This window comes from Cydia pomonella, chromosome 4 (assembly GCF_033807575.1).
Source record: "Cydia pomonella isolate Wapato2018A chromosome 4, ilCydPomo1, whole genome shotgun sequence".
NCBI classification, from domain to species: Eukaryota; Metazoa; Arthropoda; class Insecta; order Lepidoptera; family Tortricidae; genus Cydia; species Cydia pomonella.
Window position 1 is genome coordinate 3914092 of NC_084706.1, and position 24697 is coordinate 3938788.

General features: G+C 41.2%; 1 protein-coding gene across 3 annotated transcripts in view; it reads left to right on the top strand.

Annotated features, from left to right (window-relative positions):
• Window positions 1–24697, top strand: part of LOC133516871 (uncharacterized) — a 56617-nt gene that overhangs the window by 27943 nt on the left and 3977 nt on the right. For 2 of the 3 annotated variants that reach the window (XM_061849884.1, XM_061849886.1), the window contains exons 3-13: window positions 886–1030; window positions 3698–3842; window positions 5561–5665; window positions 8034–8168; window positions 10361–10538; window positions 10890–11067; window positions 12797–13048; window positions 15634–15798; window positions 16895–17061; window positions 17803–17970; window positions 22399–22590. In XM_061849884.1, coding sequence (XP_061705868.1) covers window positions 886–1030; window positions 3698–3842; window positions 5561–5665; window positions 8034–8168; window positions 10361–10538; window positions 10890–11067; window positions 12797–13048; window positions 15634–15798; window positions 16895–17061; window positions 17803–17970; window positions 22399–22590 — 1830 coding nt within the window. The remainder of the gene's footprint in view (window positions 1–885; window positions 1031–3697; window positions 3843–5560; window positions 5666–8033; window positions 8169–10360; window positions 10539–10889; window positions 11068–12796; window positions 13049–15633; window positions 15799–16894; window positions 17062–17802; window positions 17971–22398; window positions 22591–24697) is intronic. The other variant, XM_061849885.1, reaches the window with a different exon arrangement.

Consider the following 24697-nt stretch of genomic DNA (forward strand, 5'->3'; position numbering starts at 1 on the left):
CACAACACCATTCGGCCAGAAGCAAGGCTCAGAACCGGTTTTTGAAATACCGATAAATATTAATTTATTTCGGTTTTCCTCCGAACTTTTATAAGGACGCGAACCTTTTAAGAACTTTATTGTAACCTAAAAAACCGGTTTATTCGACGAGCGACGCAACGGCCGGTCGGCCTAGTGGTATGCCGCGTAAACATAGAAACCGATATAGGAAGAAACCGGTTTTTATAATTTCAAACCGCTTAATTTGTCAAGCCCTGTTTTTATAAAAACCGGTTTAAAAATAACGGTATAAAAAGGTTTTGCGCCAAGTAAATGATAACAGTTTTCTTATATCTATGCCTGCAGCGGTTGCGGCATGCGCACCACAAAAGTTGAAGTGCACGTAGTGGCGCGATCGAAGCTCGAACACCCTCAGCTGTTATTAGTATTTTAATATCAAAACTTGATGGCAACTGATCTGTTCTAAACTTGATAAGATATGATGCTACTATATAGTAATTCGACACACAAATCGAGAGTAAGTACTGAGGTGTCTGTGTCTTAGAAGTAGAATTTTCAATATATAAATGGTGGCTAGAAAATGACTAGCGATCAATTGTTTTTTCGGCCAAGTATCTGACTATAGATCGTGTTATTCACGAAGACGCGTGCCTTGACTCATATTATCATGTTATTAAAGGTTAGATTTGACAAATCTGAGCGTCATCGTTGATGACACGAACTACTATTGTATAACCTATGTACATAAAATAATAAATGCATAGATTTTTGATAGCGGACTTCACAGTGCCGGTGCAGTTCCAACAGAAAACTCGCTCTTGGCAACTCGCGCTCACTCGGACACCTCATAAAGTGTAAAAATTCTCACAAAAGTGTTTGTTACAGGAGTGGGCTGCATATTCCCTTTCCTGCCACTGCACATGACCGAGGCCGGCGCGGGCCTGAGTCGCGGCGAGGCGCGCCTGATATCCGCCGTCGCGCCGTGCGTCGCGCTCCTCGGACCCGCCATTCTGGGACATCTCATTGATAAGTTGGTATTCAATGGATTGTACACAACTGTGCAACAATAGCATCTTTAAGACCAGTTTGGAGCATGTTGTTGCAACATTGTTGAGTAGTCAGTAAGTGTATATCGACTAAATTACTTCCATACATTACATTTCTTTTGCTTTGAACCAAATTAGTTGTTTTACAAGGAGATATGGTTGTTTTAACCCCTCATGCTAATTAATATTGATACCCGAGCAAGCGTAAGTTTCCAAAATTGAGCTATGAGCGTAGCGAGTGGTTAGAAAAGTAAGTTAATCTTGAGCGTTACGGGGGTTTAAGGCACGAAGGTTAAACAAACTTTGCTCCCGAGTGAAACACAACATTTTTCACCACACCAAAGCGAGGATAACTGTAAACAAAACATTACAAATCACATTCAAACGAAAGTGAGGAAATAACTCAAAATTGGCATCAGATTATTTGGCCACTTTTGTGGATAAATTACAACTTTCTCATCTTTATACTTCATAAAAGTATAAAGAGAACCTTCCCGAGCTGGTATAGTGACAAAAATGTATCGTAGTGGATGAGGTGCAAAGAATACAATACTCACTTTCTATCTTAATACACGGCCTTTTTAATCTCCGTTAAATTTAATGGGTGTATTTGACATTTTGTTATTGATCAGTAGTTTAGTACTTATTTAGTATGAGTTCATACATTTGTTGTCCGGACGATCGATGTTCGAAAATGACATTGATATGTCATAGTTTAGTGCATTTTCATTAGTGTCTGACCGAAACCGGACCTTCGACCGGAACATGTTTTTTATGCCGAAAACTGCCGAAACCGAAACTTCGGTCGCACACAAATTTTCATATTTACATATTATATTTCATTAGGCTCGACATACTGACATTACCTTGCTTGTATATTTACGAAGTAGCGGTAGGTATATGTTAAAAATAATATTGACCAAATTTCCAAGACCAATAGTGCTCGTTGTAACAAAATGTATACAAAATCAAATCAAATTTCAATTATTAAATTAAGTAAGTATATTATATTTTTTTATAGATTACGTTTGTAAATATGCATTCACTATCTGGACAATATTTGTACCTATGCCTAATGGCTAAACATAGTGATACCTTCTTTATACAATTGTATGATCTATGAAAACCTACGTTTACAAATAAATATATGATTTATTTATTAAAGCTTATTAAAGGAAAAAATCACCACTTCCGGCAAGACTCGAATTTGCGAACTTTGGCCTTGCCGTGAATTTTTGATTCATTCCTATATACCTAAAATACGTACTATCACTCCCAGACTGTTTGATAATGATAAAAAGCGGCCAAGTGCGAGTCGGACTCGCGCATGAAGGGTTCCGTACAATTTAAGACGTATTAAAAAAAAATCTTCTTACTAGATCTTGTTCAACATTTTACCACTTTGGACACACATTTTACCACTTTGGAAGTGTCTCTCGCGCAAACTATTCAGTTTAGAAAAAAATGATATTAGGAACCTAAATATCATTTTTGAAGACCTATTCATAGATACACACGTATATGTTTGATGAAAAAAAATTTTTTAAAATTTTATGACGTATTAAAAAAAAAACTACTCACTAGATCTCGTTCAAACCAATTTTCGGTGGGAGTTTGCATGGTAATGTATATCATATATTTTTTTTAGATTTTTCATTCTGTTATTTTAGAAGTTACAGGGGGGGGGGACACAGTTTTTTTCAATTTGGAAGGTTCTCTCGCGCAAACTATTCACTTTAGATAAAAATGATATTGGAAACCTTAATATCATTTTTGAAGACCTATCCATAGATACCCCACACATATGGGTATGATGAAAAAAATTTTTTTTTTTTAATTTCATGACGTATTAAAAAAAAACTACTTACTAGATCTCGTTCAAACCAATTTTCGGTGGAAGTTTACATGGCAATGTATATCATATATTTCTTTTAGATTTTTCATTCTGTTATTTTAGAAGTTACGGGGGGGGGGACACACTTTTTTTCACTTTGGAAGTGTCTCTCGCGCAAACTATTCAGTTTAGAAAAAAATGATATTAGAAACCTAAATATCATTTTTGAAGACCTATCCTTAGATACCCCACACGTATGGGTTTGATGAAAAAAATTTTTTTTTTTTAAATTTATATGACGTATTAAAAAAAACCTACTTACTAGATCTCGTTCGAACCAATTTTCGGTGGAAGTTTGCATGGCAATGTATATCATATATTTTTTTTAGATTTTTCATTCTGTTATTTTAGAAGTTACGGGGGGGGGGGACACACATTTTACCACTTTGGAAGTGTCTCTCGCGCAAACTATTCATTTTAGAAAAAAATGATATTAGAAACCTCAATATCATTTTTGAAGACCTATCCATAGATACCCCACACGTATGGGTTTGATGAAAAAAGATTTTTTGAGTTTCAGTTCTAAGTATGGGGAACCCCCAAAATTTATTGTTTTTTTTCTATTTTTGTGTGAAAATCTTAATGCGGTTCATAGAATACATCCACTTACTAAGTTTGAACAGTACAGCTCTTATAGTTTCGGAAAAAAGTGGCTGTGACAGAATCGGACAGACAGACGGACATGACGAATCTATAAGGGTTCCGTTTTTTGCCATTTGGCTACGGAACCCTAAAAATGACCCTATTATTTCGCCAGGCTATCCATTGGTCGCGGTTCCACCAGCGGCGGAGGACCCAGCGGCTCCGGTCGCCTACTGCGTATCGTCACTGCCATCTGTCTTATCCTCGGAGCCATCTTCTACACGCTACTGTTGGCCGTACCTTATACCAACCGGGGCAATGTAAGTTGAACATGTTTTGATCTTTTTTCTATGTGATACCTATGGAGAACTGTGAGTAACAAGTATTTAAACAATTAGGAAACTTTTCATATATTTGTATCTTAGGAATAAAGAATTCTATTTCCAAAATACAAATTTCCGTTGTTTCCTATTATTTCGAATATTTCCAAGAACTCCCAACTTTTTAGAAACTTTCCGCAACGGACATCTGTAGTTAAACTGACTTTGTATTGACTTGGTGAAAGATAAGAGTGTGGAAGCGCCACCATAAACGTCAAATTCGTATGAAAATATGACGTTTATTACAGGCGCGTTAGGGCGGTTTCAGACTAAATAGCGTATTTTTCTGCACGTATACGGTTGTTTCGGCGTTACAAGCTTACACGCGCGTTACATTTCCCTACATTTGGTTTTTACACACGCGTTACTTTCCTTATATTTAGTCTACTAACTTACACGCTCGCACACGCACGCTCATGTAAAATACTTGCATGAAACCGCCCTTACATATTGACAGATGTCATGTTAGCGCAAAATTGGTTTAAGCGGAGTGCCTAGTGGTGGAACTATAAGGTATGTGATGACAAGATTTTAGTCACATGATGTCCTATATAGCCGCCAATGCGCGCTTGGAAGCGATTTATCGTCATGAGGTCATGACAGAGCAGGGGACGTAAATGTATGAGATTGTACGCAGTCGCTTTTATACTATCGCGGACTGCAAAGGTAAATCGTGGACGACGACTTACTTACGACAGTACCGCCTCCGGACGGCTCTAGGTAGATCATTTTCAGTTAGGTATTTGACGACTGAAAAATGTTTTTTTTTTTATTACGTTACGGCTATATCGTGGCCTTTTGGTTGAGAGGGCTTGTGTGAGAGAAAATTAGTTATTTGTTTTACAAGGGGTGAAAGTTGTTGTTTAACTGCTCCTTGCCGAGCAAGCGAAAAATTCGATTTCGAAAAATTGGACCATGAGCGTAGTGAGTGGTTCAAAAAGTGGTTGAGCGTTGCAAGAATTTCAAGTCACTCGTGACTCGACACTTGTTAAACAAATTTTGCCACCAAGTGAAACATAAAATTTTTCACCAACAACATGCAAAGAAAATACTAACTCTAAAACATCAAACAAAATCAAACCAAATCCAAAAAACGTTATGAAATATTTATCAAGCAATATCATCATTTAAAAGTCAACTCTACCAGCCAACACGAGCAAAACAACTCAAAATTTGCATCAAATTACTTTACTCTCTTTGGCTAAAATAGCCTCCTTCAGACGGTGGCAGAGCGCCTAGACGGCCCTTTCCAGCTTCATTGGGATAAGCTTGCACAGGGCGTCTTTTAACTGATTTATAAGTTTTAGATTATTAGTTTTATGTCATTCGTTTTAATTTCTAATTTAATGTGTGCAAGTGTTATTGATTGTAATTTTAATGTATTTTTTTCTAATCTTGTTAAAATTGTTAATAAATTATTGATTGTGTAATTATGGATTGCATGCATCTGAAATTAGAGAATTTATTATTATTAAAATGCAATTTTCTCATCAGTTTTTGGATAAGCAAGAGAGCTTTTACTTGAAATAGTGTGGTGAAAATATATGAAGCAGTTAGCATGTTAAAGTTGAGAGTGACGTCATTCTCACGCACGCTTTGACATTTCGTCACACGCAGCCAGAATCCTGTCCCGGATTAATATGAATGTTTTTGTTTAGGCTCCCCGCCCGATCGTGTGGTTCTCTTGCGACGAGAACGGTGCGTATGTGACGCAAGACAAGTGCTCGGAAGGCAAGCAGTGCCACTATGTTTCCGAAGAAAAGGTAAGTTTGTAAAGAAAACTTAACAATTCATGTCACTAAGGGTCTGTATCACAGTGTCTAAGTCCTGATAAGCTACTTGCCACCTATCTGACGAATAAAGTCATCGTTGGCGTTTCACAATCTTCAAATAAGCTTAACTGGTAGATAAAGTGCTAAGGTTGGTAGGAAATTTTATCTGGATTGGTACGTATCGTAGAAAGTAAGCATGCTCCATTCTACACCGCATCGGCACTTACCATCAAGTGCGTAGACAATGCCAATCCTTCACGCTCCGTAGCGTAGCGAAATCATGTCTTTCCATCACTCTTCCATATTAGTACGACAGAGACAGTTGCCTATCGTTATCGGCGATAACGATTGGCCTCTTGTCTACGCACTTAGGTGAGATTGTGGTCAAATGCTTTCCTTTGTCCAATTAAAAAAGTACTGAATACTTAATCTACGTTATGTACATAAATGTGCGATTTTATTGATAGGATTTTTATTAGATGGGTATATGTTCCGCCTAGTTTATTAGATCCCATCAGTAAATAATATCAATTACTTTTTATCCCCGATGAGCATTGCTTGTCAGTGTCAATACTTATCAACACGATAGAGATTAAATTAAAATAAACCAATAGCGTATGAAGCCGTTTAGTGCGTAGGTACGTATGATTATCGAATTTTTAGCTAAGCTAAATGTTTTCGGGAATACCGAAAATATATGCTCAGAGTCAAACATGCGCAAGAAAGACTGCGGTTCAAGTGTTTAAACCAGGGGTTCCCAAAGTATGCGCCGCGGCGCCCTGGTGCGCCGTAGAAAGTAAAGAGGGGCGCCGTGAGTTCTATCATTATCCGAAACCACAAATATTCGCGGGTACCTATTTGAGCGCTCGCATCGGTAAATAATATAGCGTCGTGTCACTCTTTTTCGACCGTGATTTTAAAACAAGGGCGCCGTTGCAAAATACTAAACTTGTAACTGCGCCGCATGGTGAAAAAGATTGGGAACCCCTGGTTTAAACGAACGCAATTGACGTATCTCTTAGGCACCTCTACCGGGAACTGCCGGTTCTCGCCATATAAATTCAGTCTCAGGATTATTACCTACGTGATAATTAAGAGAAAGTAAAATATAATACCTAAATAAGAAAAAAAAACTATAATTAAAACCATACCGGTAGGAAATTACATTGCGCAATTGCGATAACCTAATAACATGCATATCTGATAACCTTACGCTAATATGTAGTAAGAATTACCAACCCAATAAAGAAACCGAATGTGCCTATCGCTGCCGACACATATGTACCTACTTTAAACACCTACTACTATGATTCGTGCCTTAAGATGGAGCTAACGTATATTTGTATTTATTAAACTGAGTTTTTACACGTTGTAATCAGGGGATAATGCCGTGAACTCCAACCAATACCTTAAAAGGTTAACGTTGGTTTGATAGAAAAACAAAAACACGAAAACATTAGACATGTTTTCATTTATTTTCAGTTGTATATTGTTACCTTGCATATCATAGCAGTGTAAGTTTAGTATAATATTGCCGAGGGATCGGACAAGCAAAATTTTAAGCAGAAGTAGAGTAGGTATATTTTCAAAGTTATTCAGCTAAAAGTTAAAAACCTACGCGACAGCCATTTCTTCTGTAGCTAATTCGCGCGGCGCGCCATATCTTTTGTTTCCTTCTAATTTCCTGGCTTTTACGCTTCCTTTCTAGTTTTTTGTCGGAGAACGTACTAACGCTTTGACGGTCGGCAACGCGCGAATTTATAGCATCTCAGTAAATGTTAACATTGTTAACCATCAGCTAGGCTGTAGACTTGTTTGCCGGTTGAAAAACTGCTTCAAACGTACTAAAGGTGTAGGTAACTTTTAATTACCTATTTGCAATCGCGGTACGCAAGTACGCAAATGACATGAAAAGGACTAATTATTTAGCTAAAGTATCCAATTTGTCATTTCTTTGTTGCTCACCGTATCGTTCCTTAGATTTATCGCTATGGTTTTCATATTCGTAAACAAATTAATGTTTTGTACTTTATGCTATTGTATCAAAAGTTCAAAATCGAATGACTCTGCAGGCATAATAACGGCCAATATACCTGAATGCTTTTTGAATATAAATGTCAGTTCCAAGCGGACACTGCCCCGGTCACCTGCGCGTTTCCTACGAAAACCATTGCCCACGAGAATTGGGTCGACTTGTAATAAGATTACCTAAATTTAAAGGTATACTCTACTACAGTATGATTACATAAATCGTTAGTTTTTCGTCGGTAAGATGTCGGTGAAACTCTTAGTAGTTTCGAGTTTAATTCGATTGTAGTGTATTATTTACGTTAGTTAAATGACATAAATATTGTTTCAGAGGGGCGTATTGGCCTTGGGGCTGTGCGAGTACGGCTGCGGAGACGCCAACATGACGTGGGTGCGGACTGTGTACCCCACCACCTCCACCCCCATCAACATACCGAACATGTGGAACAAATACTTCAATTTCACTGTAAGTATATGCATGATAATCATAGGTACAGTCAAAGAACTTAATCTTCGACCCGTTTCGTACCTGGTCGCAGTGACAATCAATATGAACCCGCTAGAGAAGAGACCTCATGTTATGGTCACAGTAACAAGGTACGAAATGGTACTAAAATTAAATAATGACACTGTTTATTAATTACAAATTTTCAATGATTAATTCTATACATATATGTACCAGCAATAAGCAGAGCTTTGTACCTAAGGGCTCGCGATGTTTTTCTTAGTTATAATTTATAAGCAGTTTTTATAGAGATGTATCTTTTAATGTATGGAATATTTACGGGCTTCTGTGAATAATTCATACGACAAATTATTTGCAGAGATTTATTTTATGTTATCAACATTAAATTCCTCATACGAATTTGTTCTTGTTTCCTACATTTCAACATAAATGAGTTTTTATACTACTTAATCTATCATCGGGAACCGTCTATTAGGTATATATTTAATGCTAATTAGGGAATGCAAATCGGTTATAACCGATTATTCTGGCAGAATGGCATAACCGATTATTGAGATTTTGTAACTGAACTGAACTGAATACCTACTAATTCGATATTATCAAGTTCTTGGGTGCCAATTTTAACTACATATTGCATCAATTTTAAGAAAAATAGCTTGATATTTATTTCTAATGCACAACACTGGGGTCATACAGTTTTCTGATTTACCGAAGCTAACTGATCTGATGCAATTGATAAGCCAATTCCGTGTTTTCCGTCTTTTAAAACATTTAAATATGAGTTTCTACGTAAGTTGGCAGCTGTGAGCTGAGGGCCTACCGCGAAACATGGAAATCGAAATTAGGCAAGTATCTGCTTCTCTATCGATCGAAAATAATAAATAGGTAGTGATAGAGAGGCAGATAAAGAAATCTTGATTTTCGTGTTTCGCGGTAGGCCCTATGATTCCGCAGGGGCAACATCAGCATCTGCTGCAACAAGTTCTCAATCTGAAGATGTCTACATAGGTACCACAAATTACCGCATTTGAAATGGCTTTACACGAGAATAAAGGCCAACAGGGCAAATATTCTTCCAAAGCTTACCAGCAGTTATTATCTGTGAAGCCCACTAGCATGGAAGCTAAACTTGCATTTTCATCTGCGGGATATGTCTGCCATATTAGATGCACTCATGTTTTTGAGGTCTTATATACCTACATAATTTCACAAATGAGTTCCATTGATGATATCTAGTTATGTGGATTTTTTTCGCTAAAGATTGTGTAAAATTTTACATTTATTTTAAATAATTGTTATCTATATTCAGCTATGTTAACAACGTTTGTCTTTAATTTAACTCTTAAGTCATGTTTAGATCTTTAGATATTTTGTGTAGGTAAGTTACATAGGCCAAATTATTGTATTTTTGTTGATGGTGCACCCTGCGTTATGTTTTAATGTTAAATTGAAAAGTTACTTATGAAAAACTCTAATTTGTATGAAATGTTGCCTAGTTTACCTACTTATTAACCGACTTCATTTGTTTTGTTAAAACTCATTGAAATTAGTAAATGAAATCAACGCAAGGTTTATGTTTCATTCATCGATACGGCTTATTTTATGATTGTACATCACGTACAACTTGATTTATACGTTATTTTGAAATAACTTTGAATTACCGGATATAACCGATTATCGCTTATTTTTTGAGCATAACCGTAACTGAAACCGGTTATGAAATTAGGCTATTAGGTATTTAATGCTAATCCTGATAATAACATTAGGCGTAGGGATCGATCGAGTACGATCAGTCAACATAGTGCCACTTGTGGCGAGCTGTTGGGGAGTAGCGACCCCACGTACACCATTGCTCCTGTTGAGCTTGAAACAGATTAGATATCACTTCTTGTGAGGGCCCATCTTGTGGGGGCGAGTCACCATCTGCCAGCAATAAAATTGCATACCATTTTATTAGGCAGGCGTCCGGTTTTATATTCCATAGCCCAGTATTTAGTCTACTAGTTTAGTCCGTCTGCCAGCCCTCCGCTCTACCAACTGTACTAAGTTGTCAGCGAATATTTCCACCATATGTTTTATAAGCGCCTTTGTGGGCGCCTGGCGGCATCTATCGTAGTGTGTCTTATAATTCCGGTAGTCAAAGAAGTGTAACACTTCCTTTATTCACGTAACTATGTAACTCTTGTGGCCAGCAGGTCGTTTCTGACGACGATGACTACGACATTCAGGAGCACCCGCCCCACTTGTGCATCGACGGGCAGTGCCACGTGTACATGAACTACAAGTCGCGCATGGTCGTGCCCATGGCCATCCAGCCGTACGACGAGCTGTACGACGACAACAACACAGACTACTGCTCCTACCGCGTCGGTCAGTATGAACCACAGGCTCTGTGTCAGCCGCATTATGAACACTTACTGCTCATGCCGCGTCGGACAGTATGGACGCTAAATTATAGAAGTTGCACATAATGTAAACAAATATGACAGATTTTATCAATATTTGACATTGACCAGAGCCTAGTAAATTAAGAAGACTGACAGCTCCCATACAACAACAACGTCACGAAAAGATATAGACGACATGAAATATTATTTTTACTTTTTAGTTATTTGCGGCCATTTTCATGCCAGCGACAAAAACTTATTCCTGTGATGGATGTACGCGCACTCTCACAATCACATAGTATTTGTTGTCCATTGACCTTGTCTCCCGACGCAGGCGGCGCGAGCTGCACGGTGCCGCCGGGCCGCGTGCCCGACGGCGAGGACTGCGTGCCCACCGTGCGGTGCCAAGTGCTGGACCCCTACGACGAGGAAAACTCTGTCATGGGCCACGCGGAGTGCAAGATCTACACCGGGGACCCTACCGCCACTTTCTGGAGCTACTTTGTTATAAGGTATCTTATTAAGAAATATACTAATTAGAATTTACTTAACATAAATCCTGTGGAAAACTAATGAAACGCGATTTGAAAGTAAAATCCCATCAAAAACATTTTCATGTAAAATGTTGCCAAGATGAGACCATAAGGCTCACACTGTCAAAAAGTTATCAGATCTCTTGTAGAGCCAAGCTTCTAACTCTACAAGCCCTAACTTCACAAACTCTACACCTTAGTCAAAATATATGGCTTGGCCGTTTGGCTACCGTCACATAGGCGTAAGGTGAAAAATTTATTCACTAATCCTTCTAATAAACATTATTAGAAAATACTTCTTGTACGAAATGAAATGATCTCGTGTTGGCAACATTTTACATGAACATGTTTTTGATGGGATTTCATTTCTTTTTGTCTTATGACAATCTTTCATTTCCTAATTTAAAGGTTGGGTTTGATATTTACTATAAAAAGTTCTAAAATACGTATCTGGGGGCATCTTTTATACAATCTCCGTTTTTTACTGATTCCCCATACAAACTTCAACCCCCTTTCCCCCTAACGCCTTTTTCCACTCCCTTTTCACCCTTACGGAGTGATTTGGGGTGGAAAACTATTGTATATCCTTTCCCATAACAAAAACTACATACCAAAAATTTAACTAAATTGGTTCAGCTTTTATTGATTCCAATACAAAATTCCCCCCCTTTTCACCCCCTTAGGGGCGGAAAATTTGAAGTTTTTGATTTTTTTTGTTGTAAGTGTATTAATACTATCCCACATACCAAATTTCAACTTCCTAGGACTTTAGGAAGTACCCTAAGGAGTACTACCATCAGTGAGTCAGTGACGAAATTGGGGTTTTTAACACGCTTTTATTAGGTTGATCTGTATGTAACTAACTGTGTAATGGAATCTAAGGTAACTAGATTAACCATCTTCCAAGGATGAACTCATGAAAATTGGCAGCTGTATATAGTTCTGATGACAATACAATAATATGGTACTGTCGAACTGATCTGATGATGGAGCCGAAAGATATGAACTGGAACTTCATGATGGAACATCGTATCATATCTGTGTTTGGATTTGTTAGAAAAGTCTTGTAATGAACTTTGACCACGATTAGGTTTCAAGGTCTGATGATGAAGCCGGAAGATAGGCACTGGCATTCCATGATGGAATATCGTATCATAGTCGTGTTTGCACTTGTGAGAAAGGTCACGTAATGGACTTTGAATTCGATCAGGTTTCAAGATTATAACAAACCTATTATATATTGACTGGGAAGTTTTTCAGTTATCTCAAATATATCCTGAGCAAAATTTTTGGTTTTTACGTGCATTTATAAAAGCGTGTTTTTCTAGTGTTTTTTAAACTATCAATTTATTTAGATATGAACAAAACCTAAAGTATGAGAGCTATATAATTTTTTTATGTTTAATAAGTCCACTATCGACATTATATCCAGATAATTTTGTTTATCTGGTATAATCTAAACACAAGTTATGAGGGTTCGAAAAATCGACGAAGCGTTTTGAAAAAGGGGTGTTGAGAAAAGGTAGGTAGTGCCCATGTACTTTGCTTTGCTCGTCTTGGCGGGGGCACTACCGTGCCCCCCGACGTTGCAAGTTTTGGCGCGGCCGAAATGTTCGGCATTTTTTGGCCGAAACCGAAACTCCGTTGATACGTTAGTTATATTATGTTGGCAGTATTCAGGTTACTGTATGAATGAACATTTGCGCAGGATCCTCTCCGACATATGGCCCACGGCGGCGCTGGCGCTGCTGGGCGCGGCCTGCGTGGTGGCCACGCGCGAGACGTCCATCGGGCGCGGCGACGTGGGCCGGCAGCTGGCCGTGGGCACGCTGGGCCTGGCCGTCTTCCCGCCCATCGCCGGGGCGGCCTCGGACGCCATGCCCGACGACCCGTTCCTCGTGCCCTTCATCATGCACGCTGTCTTCATGCTGATTGGCGCTGCCATTTTACTGTTGGATAGGTAACACCTGTTGTCAATCACCTTCGGCACTATATGCCTAACTGCTTGTAGCCGGTGTGGGGTTGGATACGATGACTGACAGCAGTGACAACCCGTTCCTAATGCCTTTTATCATGCACGCTTTGGATAGGTGAGACATTTGTAGTGAATAGTTATAAATGTTATAATTTACTGTACCTAATCATTGGACATTTAATTTTAGTTCTAGACTATATAATACCATCTGTATATATAGGTATATTGATAATAATAACCCAACTAGCACAACTAGTTGCTTAAGGGCTTTGGAGCTAATCCGATTATTCCGAAAGGTGCCAAGCTCAAGCGCCAGAGCGTGCACTGCAGACCTTATGCAGGCGCTTTACAGCCAAAGGGGCACAAGTTTTTGCAACCTACCGTTCAATTAGAACTTCATAATAGTGGCATAACAGCGCTACAGGAGCTGCAACTAATAATTAACACCACACTAAATCTCTTGTGGCGCTTATTGAATGAATGACAGTTTAACTGAACGAATTATAAAAGGATCGACGATCAACTGATCATTCAATTCACCTTGTCTCTCATTTATTAAATACATCTGAGTTGTTCCTGTGACAGTGAATAACAAATAGTGAAGTGGAGTGAAGGTAAGTGTTTTTGAGCTACGTTTTGTACTATATGCAAGTGGCTAAAAACGCAGATCAGTTTATCGTGCATAAAGTTGATATTATTGGAGTATTTTTAACGCGCCTCAATAATTACCTTAGAATATCGTAAAATATGTAAAAATATTAATATATAAATAATATTATATCACATACCTACACGATATTTAAGTTAAATACTTGACTACATTTGTATTTAGTAAGTTGCTGGTACTATATTTAGTTATATTTTACTACAAATTGTGATATTTGTGATAAAAACCTATAAATTTCTCAAGTAATGATAAATAATTGTCTTGTTAACATGGCGTCTATGAGAAGCAGCTTTAACTTGCAACTTCAACCGTAATACCTCCACTCTGCGCGTCAAAGCGTTAAGTTTCACTCTTCTAAAGATCCAAGTAATACCTGTACCACTAATACTGTTCAAGTCTTTACAATCACTTTTATTTCGTACTTACTGCAGGTATCGAACCACACTAATAGTTATATGTTTAGAGATCCGTAGAACTCGTTGAAAACCCTAAAATACGATGATCGTTTGTGGCTGCTTCTATATTTTTCGCTCTTTCAATTGTTTAACACTTACTATGTTTTACCATGTTTTCAGAATGCCTTTCAAAATAATTCGAACTTATAATGAACAACAAGATAAACAAGATCTGTCCATCTAAGTTGGAAAAACATGGAGTGTTACACTGGCCGAAAAAAAAAAGTAAAAAATTATGTAAAATAGAAGATTCAAGTCCACAGCCAAACTGGAAAATAATTGGGAAAACAAAATCTACGGGACCCTCGCTTGTGTTTGTAGAACTCGAACTTTGCGCATTATTTTTTTTGTTTCCAATGAATCCCTTAAAGAATAAATTAAATTAATAGAGTATTATAAATGAAAGCTAAATCACTCTCACGTAATGAGTTTTTAACTTATGTGTTATTAATTATTTCAATTACAGAATTCTCACACACAGTTGTGTTTTTTAATTTCTGCATATTCTGATAAACTCTCCTTACTTTCTTGCGATATCCACCAGTTCTTTGTTTGAACTTCCATGCTTTCAGGTTAAACTGGCTCAAATATTTTATAAAATGTGACTTCTCCAATAAAAATGGCAGAATGTATCCAAAAAAGTCGGCAATGTGTCAAATACGCTCTTGCTTCTATTGTAAAGCCTTAATGTCGCTATTAGTAAAACAGTCGCTCAAATTGCTACTTAAGTCTGCGCAAAAGTACAAATCACTTCTGCAATAAAACTTTCAGTGGCAGAACAGTGATAAATATATCTTTTATACAGTTCCGTTTAAAAGTCTGCAATTAAAGTCTTTATGCAGTTCTGAAGCGTACGGCTGCGGAAATAGAAGCTTTTTAGCAGCCTTAAGCTTTAACATATATGTTTTAACTCTCTTTTAAAGCTATAGACGGCAAATGGGTTGTAAAATGAACTCTTATAAAGCCTAGAGTGACATTTGGTTCAGTTTCTGCTACCTCTAGTGATATTTACAGCTATGAGCAATTACAGAAGCAATAGTAGAACTTAAAATCACTTTCTGAACCCTTAAAGCGCTACTGTACAGCTAAAAGTTGCAAAATAGGCTGCTATATCCACTAGTGTGCTAGTTGGGAATGATGACAATGATGACATATTCTATATTTTAGCGAATAAAGATATGTAGATTTGACTTCGGGAACAGGGACATTTTCTTCTTTAGGTATATTCCTTTATCTTCCAGCTTGTATCCGGCGCGGTCTCAGACACGATGTCTGATAATCCATACCTCGAGTGTGTAGGTATTTTATCTAATAATGTAGGTATGAGGTACCAACAGAAGGCTATTTACATTAATGTTCCAGTCTTATGAACGGGCTGGCCCATAGGTAATATTGGCAGGTAGGTAGGCAATATTGTAAATGTAATTGTCACGAGTATTTGTCCGCAGCAACATGCCGCTGTCGACGCCGGAGTGGTGGTGGCACACGTCGACGGGCATGCTGGCGCTGCCCATGAACGCGGTGCGGCGGTACGGCGCCGAGACGGCCGCCATCTTCGCCGTCGTCACGCTGCTCGGCGTGCTGTGGAGCGGCATCGACTCCTACCTGCCTTGGTGAGTACACCGGATATGACGCCAGACTCGTACCGTGAGTACACCACGGTGCCGTAGAATAAATAATAGTACTACCGAACAGAAAGGAAACTCCCTACAAAACCGAAGTTTGACAGCGATTCAGGGTCAAACTCTCTAATATATGGCTATTTAGGGTTGTCAAAATTCAAGTGATTATCTTATCTGTGGTTGTGTACGCAAAGGAACGTTCTGCCAACCCTAATAATTGCTCGTAGCAATGCTGAGCCGAACGGAGCCGAGAACGCCCGAACGCTGCAGCTTCCCCCCACTGACACAGCACAGCGCATGCTGTGGACGCCGGACAAGACCGTGGCGTAGCAAATCAGTAACGTTCTTAAATAGCAGTAGTTACGATGCCTGGAATAGTCTAAATACATTTAGTGTTGTCAATATAGACGTGTGTGACCTGCAGGGTACCACATAATAGTACACTACATTTGTTGACGCGAAGTGTAGTTGTCGCGTTTAAGTTTCCGATTGAGACCACAGGGTGGCACATCTTACAACGCGCAATTAAGTATGCGTGAACTGTATGGGGCAGCAATTGTTAATGTCGTCATACTGTCAGCATCAAATAAAGTAAGGACGCTAATTACGACGACGCTATTAGTATACAGATAAATAAGACGCTATTAGTATTAGAACTCTGACATTAGGGACCTTTTACATCTCCAGATTTAATGTATTTTTAACCATAGAGACTATACATCTCTTTTGTATTGTAGTAATTATTTATTTTAAGATTATTATAATGTAATATTTACCCAGGTATTGGCTGTTGTATTTATAAATGTTGTTATGTATTTTTCATGTCACTATATGATGTTACTATAAATGTTGTATTTACTTGTAAAAGAGCCCTTGAGGCCTACTTGCAGAATAAAGTTTTGAAATTTTGTAATTAAATTTTGAATGTTAAGCACGAAGAATAGAGATAGGAACAGGTGGGTCAATGTACGACATTCTTCGTGCTTAGCACTCCTTTCCTTACTTTAGATAGGGAAAAAACAAAGGCACGTTAGGAAATATTTGGCGGTCTCTGTACAAGTATACCGTTACCGATGAATATCTTCAGGACGGTGAAGGACCTGAACGGCACGTCGACGGAGCTGGGGCTGACGCTGGCGCTGGGCGCGCTGCCGGCCGCGCCCGCGCTGTGGTGGGCCGAGGCGCTCGTGGACTACGTGGGCCACTCCAACGTCTTCATCACGGCCTTCACCTTCTACTGCCTCAGATACACCGGTAAACGAGTTACTTATATTTCGTCGCTTCAGATACAATACATTCACCAGCAGTAGTGATTAATTACATGTTTTGACTTCTAAACTAAAAAACTGCTAACGTAAGCAAATATGTTTTTAACCGAATAAATTGTTATTTGAACCAGGCATAATACGATTTATCGATACGCGCTAATAGGATTTCAACCTTAGCAATTCGATTTAATAATAATACCGACGACCGATTTTGACGACCGGTCTGGCCTAGTGGGTGGTGACCCTGCCTGTGAAGCCGACGGTCCTGGGTTCGAATCCCGGTAAGACCATTTATTTGTGTGATAAGCACAGATATTTGTTCCTGAGTCATGGATGTTTTCTATATGTTTAAGTATTTGTATATCATACAGTATGTAAATTAACTAAAACCATTTAATCAAACCCGTTAATATTTAGGCCATACTAAGTAACTTTTGCTATGGGACCATCCCGAACTCAAGAAATAAAATTTGGCTATTTCGTATTTCGGCTGGTCTCACTTTGAAATTTTCCATCGGAGTCAATTTTTTTTTCGCGCGTTCGAGGTTGACCCAAATATTAACGAGCTTGAGTAAATGGTTCCAGTTAATTTACATACTGTATATATATAGTTGTCTGAGCACAATACGAGCCTTGGCTCACCGTGGGACTTTGTCAATTAGTGTACGAATATCCGTATAATATTTATTTTGAATAGCAAGTATTATAGTTGTTCGTGACCTCGCAGGTCTGGCGTACAGCACCGAGTACACGTGGATAGCGGTGGTGGAGGCGCTGGAGGTGTTCACCATGAGCCTGGTGTGGGTGACGGCCGTGCTGTACTTCCGCCACCTCGTGCCGCGCAAGTACACCGCCACCGGCCAGGCGCTGCCGGTCATCGCGCACTTCTGCATCGGTACGTCCACACAATAAATAATACCAGGGTCTATTCGACGTGTCGTGACCAGTGGCGGCGATGCGGTGGTCACGCCGCGGGATCTAGTAGATTTATTTAACCCTTTCCAGGCATAGTACGATTTATCGACCACATACGCGCCAATAGAATTTCATCTTTAATATTCCGATTTAAGGTTCAAATTAGATTGCACTTTCGGAAAATGTGACTTTCCTTCAAATTAATCATCAAAGCTGGATTCATTAGAATATATACCTCGCGAACCTTAGTGAAAGGGCCATCGAGTATCTGAAGAGTGCAAACTTAATCTCTAGATTAATATTTAACTAAGCGTATTCAGCGTATAAGTATCGCCATACAGCGGGGAAATACGGCCAGCCTTCTAGGCACCTTGCCCATTGACGGCGATTTGGGCCAAATTTTTTATCTTTAGTTTAAGTTGTTAGTAAGTTTTATTTTATTATGTATGTTTATTTCTTTGTTTTTGGATATTAAAATCTGAATCTAATTCAAAAAAAAAAAAAAAAAAAATATTTAACTTAAATCCAGTAACAAAAAAAAATGCCATACGATAAATAATAATAATTAGAATATATGTTTTTTTTTTTGGAAATCCTTGTAGATTAGTGCGGCCTGGAAAAGGGTTAAGTCAGCAACCTCGTTTATAAAGAAGTACGTTATTGCAGAGGCCGGCAAAAGCAGAGGTAACGGCAATTCGTGGATGAGTCTATGAGATCGAGACGAATTCACGAATTGCTATTCGCACAAATTATTGATGCAGTCTGTTTTTGATCGCATCGTATCGATATTTCATTGTAGTTGTTACCTATGTAGCTAATGATTAGGTATTGGGACCGTGCGAAGTGCATGGTCGGGGTAAGTAAAGCGATCCCAGCGCATAATGTGGTAAAAATTAAAACTAACTGCGGATAGCGTCTTTAACATTTCATACAAGTTATATGGCTCGAAATGAAACTTTAATTTACGATTACTCCTGAAATATTCATTTAAATTGTAAGTAAGTAAGTAAGTAAGTAAATATTCTTTATTGTGCACCATACATTTAAAAATAGACAGGAAATGAAAAAACACGTAAAAGTTAGGTAACAACAGGCGGTCTTATCGCTAAGAAGCGATCTCTTCCAGACAACCTTTGGGTAGCAGGAAACTATGAACTTACAACATTGAACGGGTAGTGCCGATATATATACATATAATTCAACAAAATGAAGACGCAAACAATATAATACATACCTACATACTAATAAAATAAATACATATATACATACATACATTATATATTATACAATCATAAATAAAGGCAAGTTAAGGCAGCGAAAGGTAATGAGTCTTCAAAAGATTTTTGAAAATGGGAAGGGATTTAGCACGTCTAATGTCTAATGGCAAAGCATTCCACAACCGAACAGCACGAAAAGAAAAAGAGTTGCTATAAAATTTTGATGATGAAGGTGGTGGAGCAAGGAGATGCATCTCCGCACAGCGGACCGAGGAAAGATAGTTGAAACGCTTTTTAAGATGTAGAGGGGTGGAGGGGTTGAAAAGAATGTTATAAAGAAGTACAAGAATATGAGAGTTACGGCGATGACGAATAGGGAGCCACTTGAGCTGGGTACGAAATTCAGAGACGTGGTCATATTTGCGTAATCCAAATATGAATCTTATACAGACGTTTTGAAGGCGCTCAAGTTTATTGTAAGGTGTAAGGGACCATTGTAATCTGTATGAAATGCTTAATATAACTAACGTATTTAATTTGATAATTATTAATACTGTATCCGTGTAACTAGCTTTGCAAATGCCACACACTATGTGATCTTTTTCTAGAAGTTAAGAATGGGTATAGTAAGTTATCCTTAAAAGATAGACATTTAACATCGCGGACTTTTTTAGACCCATGAAAGAGAGACAATCCCACCATACATTGTGTTGTTATAGCTCAAACAGATTATGCAGCGTTTTCGATTAAAGCTCCTAGCCAGCGTTTTTTTTTCCGACAACATCGTTATATTTCAACCAATTACTATCAAATTCCAGTTTATACTTTGTATTTTTTTTGTTCTAATACCTATTAATTAAATATAAATATAAACATGTATTGACTAAAAACTTCCCTTCATACTTCAACCATATTTACCACTGGTAACTACTGGAACAAAAAAATCCACTAGTTACCACCAACTTGGTTTGGTGGTAACTACTGGGATTTTTTTTCCCAGTAGTTACCACTGGTAAAAGGTGGGATTTTTTTTTTGTAGTTACCACCAAAATTTGGTTAGCGTTCAATACTAATAAAAATAGTATAAATATAGAGTGCTTTAATCAATAATTAATTAAAACTCGAATTAATTATAAGTTAATTCATTATTCGCTAATTATAAGTCGATTACTATTTCAGTAAACTGCCTTAAAAGTGATAAAAATCGGTTTTTGACTGATTTGTTTGTTCGTTTGTATAATTGATTGATTGACACTGTTGAACCCATGCTTGTGTGTGCAATAAAAAAAAGTGACTTTATTTATTGAAAGGGACTTTGCTGTCGATGGCGCTTACGCCATTATCAACGATGCTCCTATATAAATATAACGCTGCGCTACGCATTGTGGCGTAAGCGCCCTTGACAAAAGATCCATTTTTCATAGATTACGTCACAATTAATTCAATTTACAATTAATAAGATAAAGGAAAAAACATATAATAATGAATATAATGTAATCATTGCAAATAAAACAAAGTCAATTATTTTATTACCCGTTAAAATAAAATTTTAACAAACTACATTGATTGTGTTGCTGTCGGCGCGTAGGATAGAACGCCGTAGCGATTAAAAATTAACACGTAACATAACCCCATGCATGTTGTAGGATTGTTATCGCCAACTGCTGGGCGAGCTCGGTGGACGTGTTGACCGCTCAGACCAACCAGTATAAACTCGTATCTGTAGCGCGCTCTCTTTATTAATGTCTCGGTCACGTTACGCTGGTCTGCGCGACAGCCCGGTCCGCCCGCGCTCGCGAGATGACAATTTCACTGTAATGTACTGGCTTACGAGTTGCCAATTCACACAGTACGTATACGTACCCACTTTTTTCTTACAGAAATAAATAAGTTGTTTTGTTTTAGAATCTATTTTATGTTATTCGTGCACTATGTGAATAATGTGTATTATGGTTGCTTGTATTTCTGTATGTAAGTAAAATAAATTCTAATTTAAGGATAATTTTATCCAAACGTTAATTTCTCTCTATTTTTTTTCGTTTGAACCGGTTTTAATATTTTTGATCACTTTTAAGGCAGTTTACACTAATCGACTTCTATTTATTTATTAAAGCACTCTTTATTTATACTATACTACTTCTATTGTTTTATTAGTATTGAACTCTAACAACATTTTAGTGGTAACTACTGGGAAAAAAAATCCCAGTAGTTACCACCAAACCGAGTTGGTGCCAGAAAAATGCCAGCGGATAACAACTTGGTGGTAACTAGTGGGAATAACCCGTAAAAACCTATCACGAGCCAACACGATTGCCTATCTAAGATACGATATTTTAAAGGTTTGTAAATTAAAGAATCTTGCTGGCACAGAACCGTAGAATCTTAATTCTGAATATATCTTAAGGTACACAGAATAAAATTTTATAAACTATAAAATTAAAGCGAGCCTTTCATACTTACCAGTCCAGTCGTGCGTTCGTATCGAAAGGTACGAGTATTCAATATTTTCAATTTCATGTAGTGATAGTGATTTATATCAATTGAAACGATTTCCACTCTTAATGATGTAAGTAGCGTACCTACGATGCAATAGTACATTACGATACAAGTGCGAAAAATAGGAACGGAGTGTTTTAAATCGACACGAGTTGCGAATTACCTATTCGCACATGTATCGTACAACGTTTTACAGTACATATGGCCCTTTAAATGTTCGACACAGTAACATAATATGCTACTTCTCGCACTAGTGCTATAAAGTAGCCCCATATGTACTGTAAAATAATATTCAAATATCATTCATTCGTTCATAGACATTTATTGATATAACCATTTTTGGTTTGTCCATCTCTAATGAGTAAATGAATGGTCGAATGATTAGTTTGAATGGCTGTCAAAATGCCGCATGTGTTAAGAATATCGTATGGAGATATGACTTTTTAACTTAAGAAGGTACAAACACTCAGAAGATTCGGTTGTAATTTTTTACTGCTTAATTACAATCAATTTAGCGCGGTGGTGTACCAACCAGAGCGCAAGTTCGCACATTTAAGTGCACTGTCTATGTGTGAGTAGGCCTTATGCGTATAATATTGTAATTGTAGTCGAAATGCACACATTTTTAACTGCGGCGACATCGGTCTCGATACAAAAACAGTTCCATTCGAGTAACCCATCCGACCGTCCCTCAGGGCGCTGCATCGGGGCGATAGTGAGCGGCATGGTGAGCATGAGCCCGCCGCTGGAGAGCGCGCGCGCGCTGTACCGCGCGCTGGGCGTGCTGGCGCTGGCGGCGGCGGCCCTCTACCTGGCGCTCTACCACCTGCTGCTGGCGCCGCGCTGCGCCGCGCCCCCCGCGCCGCCGCCCACACACCTGCTGCAAGGTACACTCGACACCTCTACCTGGCGCTCTACCACCTGCTGCTGGCGCCGCGCTGCGCCGCGCCCCCCGCGCCGCCGCCCACACACCTGCTGCAAGGTACACTCGACACCTCTACCTGGCGCTCTACCACCTGCTGCTGGCGCCGCGCTGCGCCGCGCCCCCCGCGCCGCCGCCCACACACCTGCTGCAAGGTACACTCGACACCTCTACCTGGCGCTCTACCACCTGCTGCTGGCGCCGCGCTGCGCCGCGCCCCCCGCGCCGCCGCCCACACACCTGCTGCAAGGTACACTCGACACCTCTACCTGGCGCTCTACCACCTGCTGCTGGCGCCGCGCTGCGCCGCGCCCCCCGCGCCGCCGCCCACACACCTGCTGCAAGGTACACTCGACACCTCTACCTGGCGCTCTACCACCTGCTGCTGGCGCCGCGCTGCGCCGCGCCCCCCGCGCCGCCGCCCACACACCTGCTGCAAGGTACACTCGACACCTCTACCTGGCGCTCTACCACCTGCTGCTGGCGCCGCGCTGCGCCGCGCCCCCCGCGCCGCCGCCCACACACCTGCTGCAAGGTACACTCGACACCTCTACCTGGCGCTCTACCACCTGCTGCTGGCGCCGCGCTGCGCCGCGCCGCCCGCGCCGCCGCCCACACACCTGCTGCAAGGTACACTCGACACCTCTACCTGGCGCTCTACCACCTGCTGCTGGCGCCGCGCTGCGCCGCGCCGCCCGCGCCGCCGCCCACACACCTGCTGCAAGGTACACTCGACACCTCTACCTGGCGCTCTACCACCTGCTGCTGGCGCCGCGCTGCGCCGCGCCGCCCGCGCCGCCGCCCACACACCTGCTGCAAGGTACACTCGACACCTCTACCTGGCGCTCTACCACCTGCTGCTGGCGCCGCGCTGCGCCGCGCCGCCCGCGCCGCCGCCCACACACCTGCTGCAAGGTACACTCGACACCTCTACCTGGCGCTCTACCACCTGCTGCTGGCGCCGCGCTGCGCCGCGCCCCCCGCGCCCCCGCCCCACACATCTGCTGCAAGGTACACTCGACACCTCTACCTGGCGCTCTACCACCTGCTGCTGGCGCCGCGCTGCGCCGCGCCGCCCGCGCCCCCGCCCACACACCTGCTGCAAGGTACACTCGACACCTCTACCTGGCGCTCTACCACCTGCTGCTGGCGCCGCGCTGCGCCGCGCCCCCCGCGCCCCCGCCCACACACCTGCTGCAAAGTACACTCGACACCTCTACCTGGCGCTCTACCACCTGCTGCTGGCGCCGCGCTGCGCCGCGCCCCCCGCGCCCCCGCCCACACACCTGCTGCAAGGTACACTCGACACCTCTACCTGGCGCTCTACCACCTGCTGCTGGCGCCGCGCCGCCCGCGCCGCCGCCCACACACCTGCTGCAAGGTACACTCGACACCTCTACCTGGCGCTCTACCACCTGCTGCTGGCGCCGCGCTGCGCCGCGCCCCCCGCGCCCCCGCCCACACACCTGCTGCAAGGTACACTCGACACCTCTACCTGGCGCTCTGCCACCTGCTGCTGGCGCCGCGCTGCGCCGCGCCCCCGCCCACACACCTGCTTCAAGGTACACTCGACACCTCTACCTGGCGCTCTACCACCTGCTGCTGGCGCCGCGCTGCGCCGCGCTCCCTGCGCCGCCGCCCACACACCTGCTGCAAGGTACACTCGACACCTCTACCTGGCGCTCTACCACCTGCTGCTGGCGCCGCGCTGCGCCGCGCCCCCCGCGCCCCCGCCCACACACCTGCTGCAAGGTACACTCGACACCTCTACCTGGCGCTCTACCACCTGCTGCTGGCGCCGCGCTGCGCCGCGCCGCCCGCGCCGCCGCCCACACACCTGCTGCAAGGTACACTCGACACCTCTACCTGGCGCTCTACCACCTGCTGCTGGCGCCGCGCTGTGCCGCGCCGCCCGCGCCGCCGCCCACACACCTGCTGCAAGGTACACTCGACACCTCTACCTGGCGCTCTACCACCTGCTGCTGGCGCCGCGCTGCGCCGCGCCCCCCCGCGCCCCCGCCCACACACCTGCTGCAAGGTACACTCGACACCTCTACCTGGCGCTCTACCAC